The sequence below is a fragment of the Pongo pygmaeus genome, chromosome 6 (assembly GCF_028885625.2).
Source record: "Pongo pygmaeus isolate AG05252 chromosome 6, NHGRI_mPonPyg2-v2.0_pri, whole genome shotgun sequence".
NCBI classification, from domain to species: Eukaryota; Metazoa; Chordata; class Mammalia; order Primates; family Hominidae; genus Pongo; species Pongo pygmaeus.
Window position 1 is genome coordinate 121,376,917 of NC_072379.2, and position 20,274 is coordinate 121,397,190.

General features: G+C 36.1%; 1 protein-coding gene across 5 annotated transcripts in view; it reads right to left on the minus strand.

Moving 5' to 3' along the window:
• The window catches only part of CADPS2 (calcium dependent secretion activator 2), a 567,381-nt gene that overhangs the window by 160,809 nt on the left and 386,298 nt on the right, over nt 1–20,274 (minus strand). For all 5 annotated transcript variants that reach the window (XM_054495194.2, XM_054495197.2, XM_054495196.2 and 2 more), the window contains exons 12-13: nt 9,156–9,292; nt 6,176–6,363 (exon numbers count right to left, since the gene is read on the minus strand). In XM_054495194.2, coding sequence (XP_054351169.1) covers nt 6,176–6,363; nt 9,156–9,292 — 325 coding nt within the window. The remainder of the gene's footprint in view (nt 1–6,175; nt 6,364–9,155; nt 9,293–20,274) is intronic.

Here is a 20,274-nt window from a genome sequence, read left to right on the forward strand (position 1 = left end):
AAAAATACAAAGAAAACAACTTGAATAACTTAATATCAATACATTTAATAAATGAAATCTACCATTTCCCAGAAAATCATAACTTGCCCAAACTGACTCAAGAATAAATAGAAAGCCTGAGAATTTCTGTAGCTACAACATAAACTACAACAGTTAAAAATCTTTCCACAAATAAATCCCCAAGCCCAGAAGGTTTAAAAAAGGGGTCCCCAACACCCAGGCTGTGGACTGGTACCAATCCATGGCCTGTTTGGAACTGGGCCACACAGCAGGAGGTGAGCGGCAGGCAAGCGAGTACTGCTTGACTTCCACCTCCTGTCAGATCAGTGTCGGCATTAGATTCTCACAGGAACCTGAACCCTATTGTGAACTGTGCATACAAGTTATGTGCCGCTTATGAGAATCTAAGTAATGCCTGATGATCTGAGGTGGAACAGTTTCATCCCAAAACCATCCCCCATCCTACTGCTCCACCCCATCCATGGAAAAATTGTCTTCTATGAAACCGGTCACTGGTGCCAAAAAGGTTGAGGACTACTGGTTTAAAAGATGAGATACTGGTAAACTACAAAAAACCATTCAAGTCTTATACAGAGCAAGTGGGAAAGCTCCCCAGTTCATTTTATGTGGCTACAATAACCTAGATACCCAATCCTGATAAAACCAGTATGAGAAAGTAAAATAACAAGCCAATTTTGTACATCAACATAGATCTACAAATATCAAACTGGAATGGCAATGGTAGTGGTAAATAACACCTATGTACATATAGAGCTTTCTTTGATTGTTTCTACATACAGCATTACATACTGTTTTTGAAAAACTTACTATGTTAAAAATAAGAAGATCCAACTCAAGACCCAAAAACTTTGTCCCATACCTAACTATTGAATAGAAGAAGGCTCTAAAGGTATGATGTTTAAGAAAAGCTATGTCAAGGTGTAACCCTTGTTTCTGTTCATTGTTAACGTGATATAGTCTAACATATACTAAAAAATTTCCTTTGCCTTGTCTCTTCCTCAGACCTTCAGTAGGCTGTTTTATTTAATATCTCACAAAGATCCAGGAGTTGCACAGTTTGAATGGAAGGTGTGGAAGGAAGACAGAGGAAATTAATTAGGTAACCTTGGCAACTATTTCCCAAATTGCAGTCTGTCTACATACTTATCCTGGATGACGGGGTTCTAGGCTCCTGCTTTTTGCTGTCTTTGCCACTCCCCTCTGGGGCCCACAGTGTTTTCCAGCAACATGGGGGTGGTAGGCGGGGAGGTCCCAGAACTTCAGCACAGCTTTTCCCCATGAGGTGAGGAGATGAGGTGAGGCACTGACTCAGTCCTCTTCCAGTCTCATCCTCCTGACTGAAACCTGTTTGTGGTATGTTGTCATAACAAAATTCACCTGAGTACTGCAGTGTTTCACAGAACAATCCCCAAAAGCTCACTTAACTAATACACTGCATAAAAAAATTACTACATGCTATTTAAGCAATATTTCATCGTTTACAAAGTATTTATAGAATTTTATTTGACCTATTTAGGAACCATATTGAGTAGGTAGCATTAATGTTATTACTCACAAGGTACATATGGAGAAACTGAGGCTCGGACAGATTAAAACCATTTGCTCAAAGTTAAGTAGTTCATCAGTAGAAGAGCCAGAACAGGAACACAGATGTTCTGATTCCTCACTCACAGATATTTCCAACACACCAAGTCTTTCCCTTCCCCTTTTCTTTTTCTCTGGTTTTGTCTGTTTTGTTTTGAAAGGCACAATTATCTTGCTTCAGTATTGAACTTGAGGTTGGGTGAGTATCAATAATGCTAGGAAAGTCTGCTTAAGGTAGATTTAGGGTTGTTCTACAGTTTTTGATAAAATAAAAAAAAATCCTTATTCTCCCCAATACCCATCCCTTCTGCCTTTGCACATTTAGCACATGGCATAAAACCTGTCAGTTGAGGTACATTACCTAAGGATAACCTTGCTTATGACCTTTCATCTGGTTGCTCACCTGCCCCCAAAGTGAGTCTCTCCATTTACAACATGTGTGTCATTTATACTTAATTTCTATATAGTCACATATCTAAGACTAGAATTAAGTGAACACTTTTGATGATCCTATGTGATGCAATTATCTACGTTTTTTCTCAAAAAATGCACACTGTCTCTAAAATTACAGATTGGAAGTTGGAGGCATAATTTCTGAAGTGACAGTCAAGGGGCAATGTTAGCACCTGTGAAGACAGAGGTATTATGATATGATGATTTGACTGATGCCCATTAAGGTTACTTAACAACTTTGTGATATAATCTGGAATCCATAGAAAATTGAGATTATTTTATATATAAAACTACAGTCATGTTGTACTCTTGTGCCCTGTACTTGAAAGCAAGCACATCTGAGCTGGCCTTTGTCAGGCATGCAGCAGCTCTAAGACGGCCCTACAAAACTGTACAGGAGTCAGTGAATACACTGTATGCCTTACATTAAATTGGGACATAAAAGCCATTTTGTGTTGCTGCTTCAGTTTCTCCACCCTCAGCCTGACTTACAAAACCAAGATGTATAACCACACATATCAACCTAGAACTTTGCCCTATGAAGCATTGTCCCTGAAAGCCTCTTTTCTCCTTCCTGTCAGTCCTCAGAGGCACTATGGCTGAATGAGTGGTTGTGTTATTCAGAGATGTGTGTGGCTGTCATCCTGCATGAGTGGGTCTCTTTCTGTCCTTGACTCACTTTTTCTTTCTTCCTTTCTTTTTCTCTCTCTTCCTCAGTCTTAGTACCAGCCAGACCCTTTCTGTTTAACTCTATTCTTTTATTTCTGAAACACTAAGAGTGCTATTCAGAGATGTATCTGTACAGAAAGAACACACCTAGAGAGCTCAACGCTGTGCAATAGGATGTGCTCCCTGAAAAATTTCAAATCCAGACAGCACTGTTGTCCTTCACTTCAGTCAATAACAAAAGGAAATCTTTTCTCCTTTTGAATTTATGACAGAGGTAGTTCAGGTAATGAGCAAAACGACTCTCTGAATATGTGTCTTGACGGATGTAAAAATGATCATGAAATAAGACTACGGCAAACACTGTAGAAAAATCAGACTTGACATTGCCAGTAGTTTTAAACAAAAGTCTGTATAAATATCAGATGCTACAGACATGGATAAGAGAAGCACATTCTCACAAGCGGAGGTTGCCAAAACCTGAATATTCCATTAACAAAGAAATTAGGAATATAATTACATACACATTGAAATATTTCTATTTAGCATGAGGTACAGTCCTAATTACATATTTTTTACTTTTTTCTTCATCTCACAATTTATATCCTCTTGGGTTAAATGGCAAAGAAAAATATATTAGAATAGTAAGAGTAATCAATACTGATAGTATTTTATAATTATGTAGTATCTTCACATTAGTATTTGCCCCTTTTATGTATGATAACTCTGAGTTTCAGAAAGGTTAAGTGATTTGTTGAGCATGGGTCAGTTTGCAAATTTCAGAGCCGGGATTCAAGTGAAGATCTTTTGCCTCTTTCTGTTCTTTCACTGTGGCAGCATGGTATTTCTGAATGACATCTGTTGGACTGTAAACGTCACAGGAAACGCCATAACTTTCAGCTTATCTTGGATTATTTCTATCCTAAATTGAGGCTCAAATTTCCCTCAAACCTATATTTCTTCCTTTCTTCTTCTTAAGCTATATGATACCTCAATGCTGAATCAGAGACTGATTCAAATTTCGATTCTAAAACAATACCAGAGATACCTGAATGTATACACAGTTTAAACTTTGGGAAAGTGGATTTCATGTGCAATATTAAAGATAATATATGCATCAACATATAAACATACCTTGAATTACACATTACAGAGTATCATTATAAAGAAAACAATAGTTTTACAGAATAAAAGTAACTATGGCAACCAGTAGAGTCAAATCAGGCTGCCTCCCAGGCAGCAGCAGTAGCTCCTTGTTGCCTCAGTAACTTTCCATTACAATGTGTCTCAAACACATATATTTTGGGGGCACATTAGCTGAATTTCCCACTTTAGGTTCCCAATTTAATTTTACCTTTCTGTGTGGATGAATAAAATATTCTGATTATACAATTTGCTTTGGGTTTGTCTGTTTCACTGAAACCTTCTCATCCTCTTGCATTTTAGAGGTCTGCCTAGTGCTGGAATGTCTATTTTTTGATATCTACTAGTCAGAAGGAACTGAGACAGTCAGGAGACAAGAGACAGTTTTAGTAAAACAGCTCCTATCAACAGTTAGCCACCCTGACTGACTCCTGTACCCCCACATTTTCTAAGTGCAGAGGGTTGAGTGTGAGATAGTGGGGAAAAAAACTATTAAAATCAGCAACATCCTCCTAATTTCAAATCAAGGCCGGGCTCCAAAATAAAGTGAAAACCTGAATAGACTGTGAGACAAGGATCAATCTTATTTTATTGTAGGCTGAGAAATGGCAGCACTGGGGACTTCAACAGATATTTATTGTGTACCTACAATATGTAACACACTGTTTTAGGTACGTGGAGGATAACAGGTGAATGAGAACTGATTTTTGCCTATAAAATATGATCTAGTGGAACAGAAGCAGGTGTGTGTGTGTGTGTGCACGTACACACATCTAGCATGTAAGTATATATGACAAAGGTAATGAGATAAGTACAGATAAAAAGTTCTTAGTGTCTGAATGAGTTAATTGAAGTCTTCTAAGATGAGTTTTGTGATATTTGACTTTTTAAAACTGGAAAAAAGAAAAACATGGAGAATAAACAGATTTTCTGCGGTAAAATTTTGTGGAGATAAGAATGGGTAGATGGAAGAGGATGGTAATGGGAAAATGTTGATGCTATCACTTGGAATTTATTTTTAATTTAATAATCAAAAATCACTTAAGCTTTTTGAAAAAGAGTGTGGTAAAGTTATTCGATAATTTTTTTGACGATTGGTAGAATACTATAGAAAGAAAAAGGTAGTAGAGAGATAAATTCAGATACATAGGCCAGAAAAAAATGAAGGCCAGAATTAGGATAAACAATGGAAATGTAAAAAAGAGAATGTTAAGGGGCACTATGGGAAGAGAATATTGATGTTCACAAATTGGTGATAGGAGGGAAAAGAAAAAGATGAATAAAAAGTTAATGGGCCATTAAATGGAAAAGACATTAACACAAATAATGAAGTCATTCATTCATTAATCAAATATGTATTGAGCAAGATTAAGAGAAAGGGAGTGATATGGACAGATTTTTATTTATTTTTTATTTTTATTGTTATTATTTTTAAGACAGAGCCTGTTCTGTTCTGTTCTATTATTATTTTTAAGACAGAGCTGGAGTGCAGTGGCATGATCTTGGCTCACTGCAACCTCTGCCTCCTGGGTTCAAGCGATTCTTTTACCTCAGCCTCCCAAGTAGCTGGGATTACAGACATGCACCACCACGCCCAGCTAATTTTTTATGTTTTTGATAGAGATGTGGTTTCACTCAGTTGGCCAGGCTGGTCTCCAACTCCTGGCCTCAGGTGATCCACCCTCCTCGGCCTCTCAAAGTGCTAAGATCACAGATGTAAGCCACCACACGCGGCATGATATGGACAGATTTTTAAGCCCAGAGATAGATAGCTGTGGAGGCCAACATTAGGGAATTTTTTTTGGCATCCTGGTAAAACAAGAGTACTTGTTCCTAAAGTGTGGATTAGGGAAGCGGCTGAGAAGTGACTCTACATAAACCCCATTTTTTATCTTGTTTTATCAGTGAAAATTAATTCCACAGAGGAAAAGCAATGATTATTAGTTACACACAGACCTATCAACACATCCTACCCAGGCACATGTATGCATTACAACAGGAATCATAGGGATACTTAAGGCTGTTCAGACTTACTACGAGGTGGTATATAAGAACTAAAAGGCAGTTTCTAATCTCATATTTTTTCTCTCTCTCTCTTTCGAGTGGCTTTACCAGCAAAAAGAAACATAAAGTGTAGCCCATCTAAATCAACAGCATATTGATGCACACTTTTTTCTCTTTTTTTTTTCCTTGTAAGAAGTGTTTGCTATTTAAAATCTGTTACTAGGTGATAATGGCAAAGCACATTTTTCTCTCTTTTCCATAGTCAACCCCATACATTTCACTTTGTATTTGCAAGCAAAAATACCTGTTGCCGTGCACATGAGAGGCACAGAATGCAAAGCTGTAATGGAGCAGGGTAGGGTCAATGACAGCACCATTTTCTGAATGTTCCATCAGTTCTGCAAGGTAGCAGAGATGTCTGTGACAGCCTCTCACACCATAACGGGCACAGTACTCATCTAACACAAAGACTTGGCCAGGGCTAAACCATCCCTGCAAAATAAAAAAAGAATAGATATACATGTTTTTTCTTTCTATACTATGATTTGCTTTCCTGAAGGCACTTTTAGGCCTTATAAGCAGAAGCTGCATGAAAGTATCTTGACATTTATTTTATTAGTGGTATGTTTCATGAAGAGCTAATGTCATCAATTTTGAAACTGATTTGGGACACTGGCAACCTAATGCTATTCTCTTTTTACTGTCACAGCAAGGCATGGGTAACTTGTGCTTCTCCACTGTCATTCAAAATTAGTCAAATTTATTCATAGGATCTAAATTATCACACACAAAGAGTGTTACTCCAAAAATCTCAGTCTCTTTACGAATCAATTAAAAAAAGAAAGACGACATTATAGATGAAATTTCCTGCTCAGGAAAAGTTTTATAAAGTGAACTAAAAGAAAATGTCATTAAGTTTAGCAGCGGTATACATGTACTATTTGGGAACTTAAATATCTGGGATATTTTTCTCATTCTGTTTGTCTTCCTATGAACAATATAACAGAGTTAATGCTTTATATTAGCAGTTTCTGTTCCTCCTGAAATGAGATGTTAGAATGTATGTGTGTGTATGCATGCCACCTGAACACAGCAGGCAGTTTATGTGGCTAAACCTGGAGGACAGGTCAAGTGGAGCTGGCTTATAAAATATCTTGATGAATTATACGGATTTATAAGATAGTAAAAGAAAAGAAGGGAGTATAGAGAGTTTTAAAAGCGGGCAGGGTAATCATGTAAGAGAAATAAAAGAATAATGAGAAAAAGGTGAGAAGGCAATAAAGGAAAGGAGGAAGAAAAGAAAAGGAGTAAGAGAATAACCATCGGGTGTGGTATTTATATGGTTTCCACGTTGCAGATAAATAAGCTAAAGCTCAGGGATATTAAGTGAATTGTCCAAGACCACACTGCAAATCAGTTGTTGAGCCATGATTTATATTCACAGTCATCTGCCTCCAAAACACTTTCTAAGCAAATCACATTTACTCCTCTCTAGGTGCAGTGGAAGACCTTGTAGCATTCTCCTCAGACTCCATATTACACTGGTGGTCATCAACAAAATCAAAACAGCTTTTGATAATTGAATAATGTCTTTGAGTGGAATCCAAGAGGACACTATCCCTTATTGATGTTCACTGTATGTGTTTGTCCATGGAAAGATAGAATAGGATTTTGAGATGATATGTTTTACTCTCCACGTGATTGTAAAGTTTGAGTTGGATCAGGTTTAAATTATACTTAATAAACAATCTATAAATGAATTAATGAACTGTTAGTGTCAGCGTGGCACTAAGTTGTTTCACTTCTTCCTCTCTGAAGTATCTCCAATGAAGGCGGTGGGGGGGCATTTTGTCTGAAATCTTAAACAGAATGTAACTTTATTGCATGAAGTTTCAGGTTGAGCATCCCAAATCCAAAAGTCCCAGACCTGCAGAGCTCCAAAATCCAAAATATTTGAGCATCTGCATGATGCTTTTAAATCAAGTTTAGCCTAAAGCTGCCTCCTTACATATTTTAAGTTCAGCCTAAAGGTTTCTCTACACATCGTGAATTATAAACGAAATGGAGTTGTAAATACACAGTAGTCTACTATTGTGCCAATAACTGAGTTTTGGCCAATCAAAGGTGGCCAACTGTTCAAACTGTGTTCAAATAAGGGAAATGCTGAGCTGTAACCAATTTGGCTGTTTCTGTACCTTACTTCTGTTTTCTGTACATCACTTTCCTTTTTCTGTCTATAAAGCTTTTTCCACCACGTGGCTGCGCCGGAGTCTCTGAGCCTATCCTGGCTTGGGAGGCTGCCTGATTCATGAATTCTTCTTTGCCCAATTAAACTCTGTTAAACTTAATTAGGCTAAGGTTTTTCTTTTAACAAAGCTCAAAATAAATTGATTTTGGATTTTTGGATTGAGGATGCTCACCTTGTACATATAACGCAAATATTCCAAAATCTGAAGAAAATTCAATATTTGAAACATTTCTGGTCCCAAGCATTTTGGATAAAGGATATTCAACCTGTACTATGTTCAGTGTCCAAGAGATTAAAGTGGTGATAGAAATAGGCATTTTTCTGGCTGCAAAAATTTCAGATGAATTGCTATTGACAATGTAAATGCTTGGAAAAACACATAACTTTTAGGTTATAAAGTTTAGTCCCTATATTCTGAGGTGTCAAACATTCCTTTTAAATAAATTATACTTCATATCCCAAATTTTGGCTACAATTTCAACACATACTAGGAAACAGTTTACTCAATTTAATTCACTCCTTTCCTTTTGTCAAGGAATTCAAGTTATACTTTGGATGGCTAGATGAAACTAAAACTTTCCTTTGTTATGTACAGCTCCTTCCGTATTGTTAATTCCACTCTTTCTTTCTCCTGCCACTTAGGTTGTCCTTCTAAGAACAAAAGTGAAACGTGAGGGGTCAACATCTGGGGAACAGAACTTCAACCTTAAAATGTCTGTACGTCCTATAACAGAGGTTTTAAAAAATCTTTATTTAAAGACTTCTATTTTCACTGAGCCTTCTTTAAAGGGACTGATAAACCACAGTTTAGCATCTATTTGAGTCTATTCTCCTGTCTATTGAGTGGCACAGCAGTGGTCTTCAAGTGTATAATTTTCAAATTGGGAAGCAATCGATTGGAATCCTTTATCCCTCACTCCAACTACCATTATTAAATGAGTCAGGAATAAAATGTTGGTTTATAATAAGTATTTCTCACTTTCTAAAATCTTTTACTCCAACTTATAGGGGACTAGATAGATAGACTTGTACTCACCAAGCAAGAATAGGAATCATTCAGTCTGTGATCCAAAGTCTGCCTCTGGAGTATTCTAAAAAGGAAGGCATGATCCAGCTTGCAGGGGTTTGCAGAAATAAACTCATCCATACCATGTTTCTGAAAACGATCTGCATCTGTAAATTCAGGAAAGCATGTATAGTATATTTACTTTTCAGGCTTAATTATGGACAGATACAGGTTGTGAAGAACACAAAATGCATGAGTCAAACAGAAGACTACCTTTTATCACATGAAATATGATGCCAAGAGTTCAGCATATTAACATAAATTGCAAACTTTATGAAGCCTAAGTAAAAACAACAGCAAAAAATCTATAAATCATTTAGAATGCAGTAATTCCATTTCCGTTCAAAGCTATTTCTAATATCCATCAGAGGACTAATCTTATTTTCCAACTCTGAGAAAAGTTGTATTTTAAATCTCCATTTACTGATGGAATTGACTAGAAAAGAACCAACATCTATTCATAAAAAACAGCAATGATGCCCAGGAGTCTGCTTTCCAAATGGCAAACTAGGGCAGAATTGAACACACACGCTTCAGCTGGATCACTTCCAGTCTTCTTTTTGTATGGAGCTTTTAATGGGACCATCCTTAATGTAAAAATGGCAATGAGCGCTCTCAAGCTTCAAGTTTAAGAGACAGGAAAAAGGGAGCATCATGTTTGCGCAAATATGCAGACAAAGCTTAACGTCCCAAATGGCACTTCAATCAAAGGCCCAAATTTATTGTTCTTTACAGATTGCATCTTTCAACTCCTGTAGACCCTGCGGGTTTATCAAAAGGCAAGCTTTTATGATTGCTTTCATTAATGGTATGTTTTGTCAAAGTCTTCAATGTGAGTTATTTACTAAGTATAGAGAGAAAAAGCCACACACTACCCCAAAGGAGTGCTGGGGTGTTATTACATTAGCTCTGTTAGAAACATAGCACATACTGAGCAAGCAATCAGTTATCAAGATAAAAGTGGACTCTTCTCACAATGGTAAAACTGAAGCTCCATTGTTCCTTAAAATTCACAGATAGATCTCTTTCTGGTCATCATAAGAAAAGCAGAGTCCTAAATGTAAGCTAAGTGTAGTTTGTAAAACCTATATAGTACAGTCTTAAAATTGTAAAGGAAAAGAGACAAAAGTTTATTGATTAAACCCAATTATAGAGTCAGACTCATAATAAAACTCGATATTGATCTGTGGACATGATGCTAACATAATCAGTCACATTTAGATATTTAGCCCAGATCATATTGATCCATGTCAAGTTCAACTTTCAGCCATATTTGTAGATGGAAGAACTATATAATTCAAGCTGAAGGGTCTTCAGAATCACACTAAAAAATGATACACAAACTAATGTACATCTCACATCAATGACAGATAGGAAAAGGTGAATATAGCAAGTAATCAATGAATGGCAGCTTATTGATGTGTAGGGTATAAGGTTATAATCCGTGGAGAAAGTATCATACTTATACCTTTACATTTAATAATTACCTGAATGATTAAATACATTACATGGGATAAATTAACTGGATGAACACAAAACAGTTTTTCCTGAACTAATATACAATTGAACTTCTTTTGTATTTTATTCTTCTGAGTCTTTTAATATAAAGTTAAATATATGATAATGTAATGTGAAATAATATCAGATGAATAGGAGACAGAATATTAAAACTGCAAATCATACATTTTATAAAACTGGAAGATTCTTTTGTATTTTAAAAAATGTATCTTAGAATATTCATTTTTCCATTTATCTCAGCAAAAACTTCTTTTAGTATCATTTTTATGAAACTAAATTACTAGCTTTATAAAACATCTGCTAAATTTTATACCTTATTTCTTTCACCAGAGAAGGTTACAACAGGAGTTAAAAATAATGCCCATTAATGGTTAATCTGTTGAGAACAGGATAGTGATAAAAATCTTTCTCTTACTATAAAGATTTGTAGAAGCAATTAAAAAATGGGCATACAATCTTTAAATAAAAAATGTGTTTCTGAAAAAAAGATCTATAGTTCATTTCTATAATTAAATCATATTTTTGTAAATTTATAAAGTACTTTTCTCAGGAAATACCATTCCAAACCATATATCTGCTAAGGTAACAAGTCTTTCCAAATGACACACATGAATGGAAAATTACTTTTCAAACAATTACCATTGGTGATGAAAATGATACTAATGATAGCACTTTGAGTCACAAATACAGACTCTACTCAGAAAAAACAGACAGGCAAACAAACCCATTAAAATTTTTATTTAAGAAAATCAACAACCTTCGATTTCTCCAGGGCTGTAATTTTATGAAAGGGAAATGTGTTCTTAGGAATCATTCTATTTTTAAAACACAGGCTGTGAAGACCAAACATTTTTACTTCTTTCTTTCTACATCAGATCAGCACCATTCAGAACATTTCATGCAAAACTACATTACCATGTGGCAGTATAGTCTTAGTTTCCATGAATTTATGGAAGAAATAAATAAAAAAGTAACAGTCTTGACCTCCCTGAATGAAATGGGGTGGCAGGGGATGGGGGGTGGGGAGGGGGGGGAGAGAGAGAGAGAAAGGTAGGTAGATAGGCTGTGTTTCAATAAAACTTCATTTTCAAGAACAGGCACTCAGTTTCAGTTTGCTGGCCCTCTGGCCCTTGTTTTAAACAAAATAATAGCAATGAACACAAGTGTTTATAACATTACTGAAAACTGACGGGCAAGATGGCTCACGCCTGTAATCCCAGCACTTTGGGAGGCTGAGGTGGGTGAATCACCTGGGGCCAGGAGTTCGACACCAGCCTGACCAACATGGTGAAACCCCGTCTCTTACCAAAAAACACAAAAAATTAGCTGGACATGGTGGCAGGCACCTGTAATCCCAGCTACTTGGGAGGCTGAGGCAGGAGAATCGCTTGAACTCGGGAGGCGAAGGTTGCAGTAAGCTGAGATTGTGCCACTGCACTCCAGCCTGGGCTACAGAGTGAGACTCCATTCCCATCCCACCCGCCACCCCCAACCCCACCAAAAAAAAAAAAAAAAAAAAAAAATCTGTAATGTGAAATGTAAGGCAACAATACCATCAAAGCTAGGAGGGGTGAAACAGATGTAATACGGATGAAATGCTTCTTTAGTAATAAAATTGTGTGTATGTGTATTTAAGCTTTACAACATGATGTTAAGGGATACATATAGATAGTAAAATGGTTACAATACAGAAGCAAATTAACAAATCTGTCATCTCACGTAGCTACTTTTTTTGTGAGAGGGCAGCTAAAATCTACTTACTTAACAAAAATCACTAACAGTACAATTTTATGGATTCTAGTTGTCATGTTGCACATTAGATCTCTAGACTTTTCATCCTACACATCTGCTAATTTGTATCCTTTGACCTACATCTCCCCATTTCGTCCCTGCCATCTTTCACTTTAAAGTTACCTCATGAACTAATGTAAAATAGAAAATCAGATATCATTAAGATATTATCTAGTTTCTTATTTTTATAAAGATATATTTTCACATAGCTTTCTACAGGTATAACATACCTATATGTTACTCTTGAGAGACACAGGCATCATCTATATCCAATGCAAAACATGCTTTTTAGTCAATTACCAAATCCAAGGCTTTAAAATGGGTTATACTGGATTATCTTCAATTAATGTTACTATAACACAACATTCTGGTGACTAGTTTTAAACAGAAAATTATTCATGGTGTTACTCAGATTTCTCTGATAATGGAAAATTTCAGTTCAGTCTGTCTTCTGAAACAATATGACAACTATCAAAACAAACCAACAAGCTATGAGCTTAAGCAGTATACTGCAAAACTGTCATAAATTGTGATGATTAACCTATGGACTAACTACAGATGTGGGACTTGGTAATTGAGGATACTGGTGAAGTTTCTATGGCAACAGTTGGATATATGCTCGAGCGTCTTTAGGCGGTACTGTCACCAGGTGTGATAACAGTAGATGGAATGAAACCCAAATTGAGAAAGATTATTATTAGCTATAGATTTAAGAAGTTATAGAGGCTTTATGTAAGTCAAGCCTAAAAATTAAATTTTTTCATTAGGATAATAGCTGTTGGAAGTTAAGAGGAAAGAATAAGTAGGCTGACAGTATCAACTTAAATAGGTAATACAGACTTGAACATAGGTGGCATAGAAAATAATGTGAGGACTATCAGTGAGGGGCTTTTTGGTGGGCACTGACCACCACCTGCCCCTTAAGTGCTCAAGAATTCAAATCCCAGGAAAGGCATCTAAGTCAGAGAGAATGTGAGATTGAAAAAAATAATTGAAATACTTCTTTTTTGCTATTGCGAATAGTGCCGCAATAAACATAAACATACGTGCGCTTGTGTCTTTATAGCAGCATGTGTACATGTACCCTAGAACTTAAAGTATAATAAAAAATATATATATTAAAAATACTTCTTTTTTCTTTGCAACAAATTCTCATGGTACTGCATCTGTTCCTGCTCCTAGTGTTGTGAGAAATCATGGATGCAAAAGGAAAAGGGAAAGAAAAAGGTAAAGGGGCACTCTGGATGAGAAAAGAAGGCCATTTTTTAGCATTCTGAGGTCACTCTGGTGTCTGGGAGTGGGACTCTAGTATCAAAAGGACTAAAAGGGTGCTGTCAGGCAAGACTACTCTCTGCAAAACACGGAGCTGAACTAAGAAGCAAATGATCCTTTTGAAATATAATACAATTTACTGTCCTACATTTAAAACTGGCCTATGTTTAGGAGTTCACCTGTAGCTGCATTTACCATTACTCACATCTGATTATACGCTTCTTATAATTCAAAACTCCTACACAGCTTGAAAATTTACAGGAAGTTAAAAGTGGCCCAGCAAAGTAGGTGCCACTTCTCTTTTTATATGTAGGTTTTTATATGTAGGTTTTAATAGGAAGAGTATAATATTTAAAAATTTTACCTAGATCAGCCTGAATAGTATGTCCATGTTTTATGTATACATACTTTCTGCTGAAAAGCAAAGGAGTTTGTTCACACCTTTATTATTGATCCAAATAACTGCTTAGCTTCTTTTGGTTAAATTGATTCAACACCTGATATATGAATTAACATATCTTGCTTTCTGCAGCAAATAACACATAAGTAATACTTTTGCATGATGACAATTTTGATCAACACAGAAACCTAGAATTACAAATAAGCAAACCAATATTGAACATTTATTAGAAATAATATGTTCAATGTAAAAGAAAGACAAATGCTTTCCCCATGAAGTGTGAAATTTAACATAGCAGATCAATCATGAAAATAAGTTCACAAAATTAAATGTTAGTTTATATTTCAATTTAATAATTTAAAAATATTTAGCTTAAAAATAAACAGATGGCAGATTTTCTGGTTCATTTTTGATATTAAGTTATTATTGGAAGACAAATGCTACTATTCATATTGTATTATGTGACACACACATTGTATTATGTTACATATATAACTGAGAGACAATGAAAACCAGGGTACGTGCACTGCATTTTGGTTGGAAAGAACAAAGGATAGTTTAACCAAAGAATGTCCATCAATCTGGCAACTCTAGTACGTTATATTTTAGGTGAAAAAATTGGTCACCAGCCTCATCCCCACCCCTTCAGCTCACTCTCTTCCCTTAGAATTTTTATATATCCAGAGAGTCAAAGAAAAAAAGAAGTGGAATAGATTTGCTTATTAGAGAAATCTATAAATACATATTAGTAATGTCCCAAGAAGATAAGGTTGTCTTCCAGTAAGTTAGATTTTATAATTTTTTTTTTATTTTTCCTAGTTATTGGTTTGCTTTGTTTTTTAAAAAATAAGCTTCTTTCTAAGTTTTAAGATTTATACTTCATTCCAAAGCACTGGGTTTGTGAAAAATAAATAAAAATACATACTTCAAAGAAAAAATATAGAAGAAATAAAGTAGCAAGTAGTGCCTCCAATAAAACATATCCACTGAATATTTTAGATGTAATTCTACCTATATTTTGCTTTTTCAATTGGGTGTTTTTTTATGTAGTGAAAATAATACCGCATGTATAACTTAGCATTTTTTCCACTTAACATATATTGACCATTTGTTTTGCATGTTATTACAATACCTTCATGGCTATTACCCTTGTGCCTGTATGAATGGTAGATATTAGGTTGTTTCTACTTTTTTTGTTGTGGTAGACGTTTTTTGTTTTGTAATCAATAAAGCTAACTTAAATATTCTGGGTTTGGCTAGAAAGTAGGGGATTGATCCTGTAAACAAGATCATGATATTCCTCAAACAGCGTATCATTAAAAATTTTTAAAAACATCTAATTTTAAAAATCATGAAAATACTTACCTTTACCAGCTACAGGTCAGCAAAGAAATGAGAAACAAAGCATATTTAAATGGGTTGGGAACACATATATTTATACAACTAGACATTTAATTTTTTATTTTCTCAATTTCTACTCATGATTTTAAAAGTTGTTTTTCTAAAAGATCATCAGGAAAGAAAACAAAAATTGATTATGTAAGTCAACAGAGGGAGGAAAATACTATGGATGAAACTACTCTCTGGAGTAATTCATGGCATTTCTCTGATAGTTCAAGGTCACTATCCTCATTCTGATAAGGCATTCTGATAAGGTAGAACATTTTCTTTCTTCCTTTCTTCATTCTTTTTTTTTTTTTTTTTTTTTGACGGAATCTTGCTCTGTTGCCCAGGCTGGAGTGCAGTGGTGCGATCGCGGCTCACTGCAAGCTCCGTCTCCCAGGTTCACGCCAGCAGAGGTCTGCCCTGATTTAAAACTTTACCAGCAGCCTGGAATACAAGTCAGCTGTTGTTAACAAATTGAAACAGTTTCGCTTTTTAGTTATAACAAGTAAATTCAGTTCCCATAGCCTGATCAATTCTGCCTTGACAATAAATTGACATCAAATAACAGAAAGGTTTTGTTAGAAACAGATCATAGGGCTGGGCGCTGTGGCTCATGCCTGTAATCCCGGCACTTTGGGAGCCGAGGTGGGCAGATCACCTGAGGTCAGGAGTTCAAGACCATCCTGGCCAATGTGGAGAAACCCCATCTCTATTAAAAAGACAAAAATTAGGCAGGTGTGGTAGCACACACCTGTCATCCCAGCTACTTGGGAGGCTGAGGCATGGGAATCCCATAGCCTGATCAGTCCTGCCTTGACAATAAATTGATATCGAATAATAGAAAGGTTTTGTTATTATTTGTTACAGGCAGGTGCTGTGGCTCATGCCTGTAATCCCAGCACTTTGGCAGGCCGAGGCTAGCAGATCACCTGAGGTCAGGAGTTCGAGACTAGCCTGGCCAACAGGGAAAAACTCTGTCTCTACTAAAAATACAAAAATTAGGTGGGTGTGGTCGCACAAACCTATAATCTCAGCTGCTGAGATTACTTGGGAGGCTGAGGCACGAGAATGGCTTGAACCTGGGAGGCAGAGGTTGCAGTGAGGCGAGATGGCACCACTCACTCCCTCTCTCTCCAGAGGCAGACTCTGTCTAAAAAAATTCTGTATTATTCAGCCACAGTCTTAAAGTTCTATGCTAGTGATTCCTACCCGCTTTCCTTGCCATTATGTGCAAGCAACAATAGCCATGAGCTCAGCACATTCCTCGGGCATACCTTGCACTCAGGATGTTAAGAAAAAATATGGGAACACAAGTGAGGGAGGATGACAATTAAAAAAAAAATAGCCATTAAGTCACTGTAATTCTGTGGGTCTCAACTGGGGGTGATTCCTCACCAACTACAACCCTACCCTCTGGGACATTTGGCAATGTCCGAGATATTTTTGGTTGTCTGACCTGGGACCAGGTGGGAGACTATTGATATCTAGTGGGTAGAGGACAGGGGTGCTGTAAAACATTACATAATGCACAGGAAAAGTTCCTTACTCCACTCCCTGCCCCAAAACAAATAATTATCTAGCTCAAAATGTCAATAGTGTTGAAATTGAGAAAGCATGCTTTAACTTACAAAAAATTCTGCTTCTGGTCATGATGGCACAATTGAGAATAAACTTAACCTCCTACCTGAACTAAGTATTTGAAAAAAATTTACAAAAACTTTATTAAACACTGCATGTTGGGCAACGTGATTCCTGAGGGATGGGAAACAAGGTGAGCCTTACAGTCACTCCAGGTTACTGCCAGGAGAAACTCTGTAGCCCATGGCACAAGGAACAGGAACCCAGGAAAAGCCCAGTGGTCTCCCTGAGTTCAAAAGATGGAACTGACAGTTCAGGAGGGTCATAGTAACTAGAGTTTGTAGGAAAGAGTACTGGAGAGAAGAGAGCTGCTCGGCAAGAGACTCTCAAGATCTGCAGAAGGCCTCCCCTAAGAATTCAGCTGACTACCCATCAGCTCATGCATGTGTAGAAAGGGAAAGAAGCAATCTAAAGGATTCGAGAGGACAGTGCCCCAAACTCACACAGCCTAGAATAGCACTGCTTTTCAGCAGCAAGAATATAAAAGCTCATAATTCACAGGTTATCAGATAGAGTATTAAGAAAGATGTTGGTCCAGAAATGGGGAAAATGCATCCTGGACTAAACACTGCTTGGTCTTCCCTAACAAAACTTGAAAGCAAAGCTTGAAAGGATTGAATTGTTTCCAAGTAACTTAACTGTGTCTCAGAACAAGCATTTTTATGAAGAAAACTATACCAAGGCACATCATAATCAAATTGCTCAAAAACAGTGTTAAAGAGAAAAATCTTTAAAGCAGCTAGAGGAAAAAAGGACATTATTTATAGAGGAACAAACCAAAATAGCAGCACATTTCTCACTGGAAAAACAAATGCAAGCTAGAAGAAAGTGGAGCAACATCTTTAAAGTACTAAAAGAAAAATATCTTCAAAATGAGGGTAAAATAAAGACTTTTTTCATATATAAAGAAGCTAAAAGTATTCATAACCAGCATATCTGCACTACAAGAAAAGTCAAAGGAGGTCCTTCACGAAGTAAAAATATCTATACTAGACGATGAAAGGCACCGGAAATGGTAATGTACATGTACAAAATGGACATGTACATAACATTTTTCTTTCACTTTTAATTTATTTAAAAGATATTGACTAAGGCAATAATCATAATAGCAATGTATTGTGGGATTTACAACATATATAGAAGTAAAATATATGACAAGAATAGTGCAAAAGCCAAGAGAGGAGAAATAGAAATTTACTATTGTAAAAGTTTGCATACTATACATGAAAATGTATAAGACATTTAAGGGGTATACTTTAAATTCTAAAGCAATCACAAAGATAACAAAACAATTGGACTGAAATAAAAAATTCCATTTATTAAAGCAACAAAGATGAAATACCTAGAAATAAATCTGACAAAACATGTGCAAGATCTGTTCACTGAAAACTACAAACATCCCAAAGAGAAACTAAAGACTACCTAAACAAATGAAGTGATACATTGTATTCACAGGTTGGAAGACTCAATATTAAGAAGTCAGTTTTCCAAAATTTTCCAAGGACTGACCTATAGATCGAAGGCATTCCCAGTAAAATCTCCAGCAAGGAATGTCAAGATGTTTTAAAAATTTACATTGTACCCCATATATATAAACAATTATTTGTCAATTAAAAGTGAATAAACTTATTTTAAAAATTCATAGAGAAATGCAAAGGGCATAGAATAGCCAAAATACTTTTGAATAAGAGAAATCAATTTGGAGGACTTGGACTACCTGACTGCAAGATTTACAAAGCTACAGTAGTCAAGACAGTGTGGTAGTAATATTAAGATAGATAAACTGACCAAAGAAAGGATAGCCCAGAAATAAACTCATATGTAGTTAACTGATTTTTCACAAATATGCAAGGGCAATTCAGGGTATGATAATCTTTTCAACTCTTTGTGTTAGAACAACTGGACATTCATATGCCATCCATAAATACTGATGGATACCTCTCACAATATACAAAAATTAACTCAAAATAGTGGTAAAATGTAAACACCAAAATTGTAAAATTTCTAGAAGAAAGCAAAGGAGAAAATGTTTGCAATTTGGGTTAGGCAAAGATCCTTTAGTTATAACATCAAAAGCACAACTATGAAAAAAATTGATAAAATGGACTTCATCAAAATTAAGAATTTCTTTTCTTTTTTTTTCTGAAAGTCACTATTAAGAGATGTGAAAAGACAAGCCACAGATTAGGAGAAAATATTCGCAAATCACATATCTGACAAACATCTTGTATGCAGAACACACAGGGAAACTTCATTTTATTGTGCTTTGCAGATGTGTTTTTCATAAATTGAAAGTTCGTGGCAACCCTGTGTCAAGCAAGTCTATGGTGCCACTTTTCTAACAACACGTGCTCATATCATGACGTTTCACGTTATGGTAATTCTCACAGTATTTCCAACTTTTTCATTATTAGTATATCTATCATGGTCATCTGTGAAAAGTGATCTTTGATGTTATTATAATTGTTTTGGGTACCACAAACTACACCCATATAACATGGTAAACTTAATAAATGTTATATGTGTTCTGACTGTTCCCCATCTCTCTCCCTTTTCTTGGGCCTCCCTATTTCCTGACACACAACAATATTAAAATTAGGCTAACTAATAACCCGAAATGATCTCTAAGGTTCAAATGAATGAAAGAATCCCATCTCCCTCACTTTAAACTAAAAGCTACAAATGATCACGCTTAGTGAGCAAGGCATGTCAAAAGCTGAGATAGGCTGAAAGCGAGGCCTTTTGCAACAAGTAGCCAAGTTGTGAATGCAAAGGAAAAGTTGTTGAAGTGAATTAAAATTGCTACTCCAATGAACACACAAATAATAGGAAAGCAAAACAGCCTTATTGCTGATATGAAGAAAGTTCGAATGGTCTGGATAGATCAAACCAGCCACAATATTCCCTTAAACCAAAGCCTAATCCAGAGCAAGTCCCTGCCTTTCTTCAATTCTATGACGGCTGAGCAAGGCGAAGAAGCCTCTGCAAACTGTGAAGCCAGCAGAGGTCAGCTCATTAGGGTTAAGGAAAAGAAGCCATCTCTATTACATAAAAGTACAAGGTGAAACAGCAAGGGTTGATGCA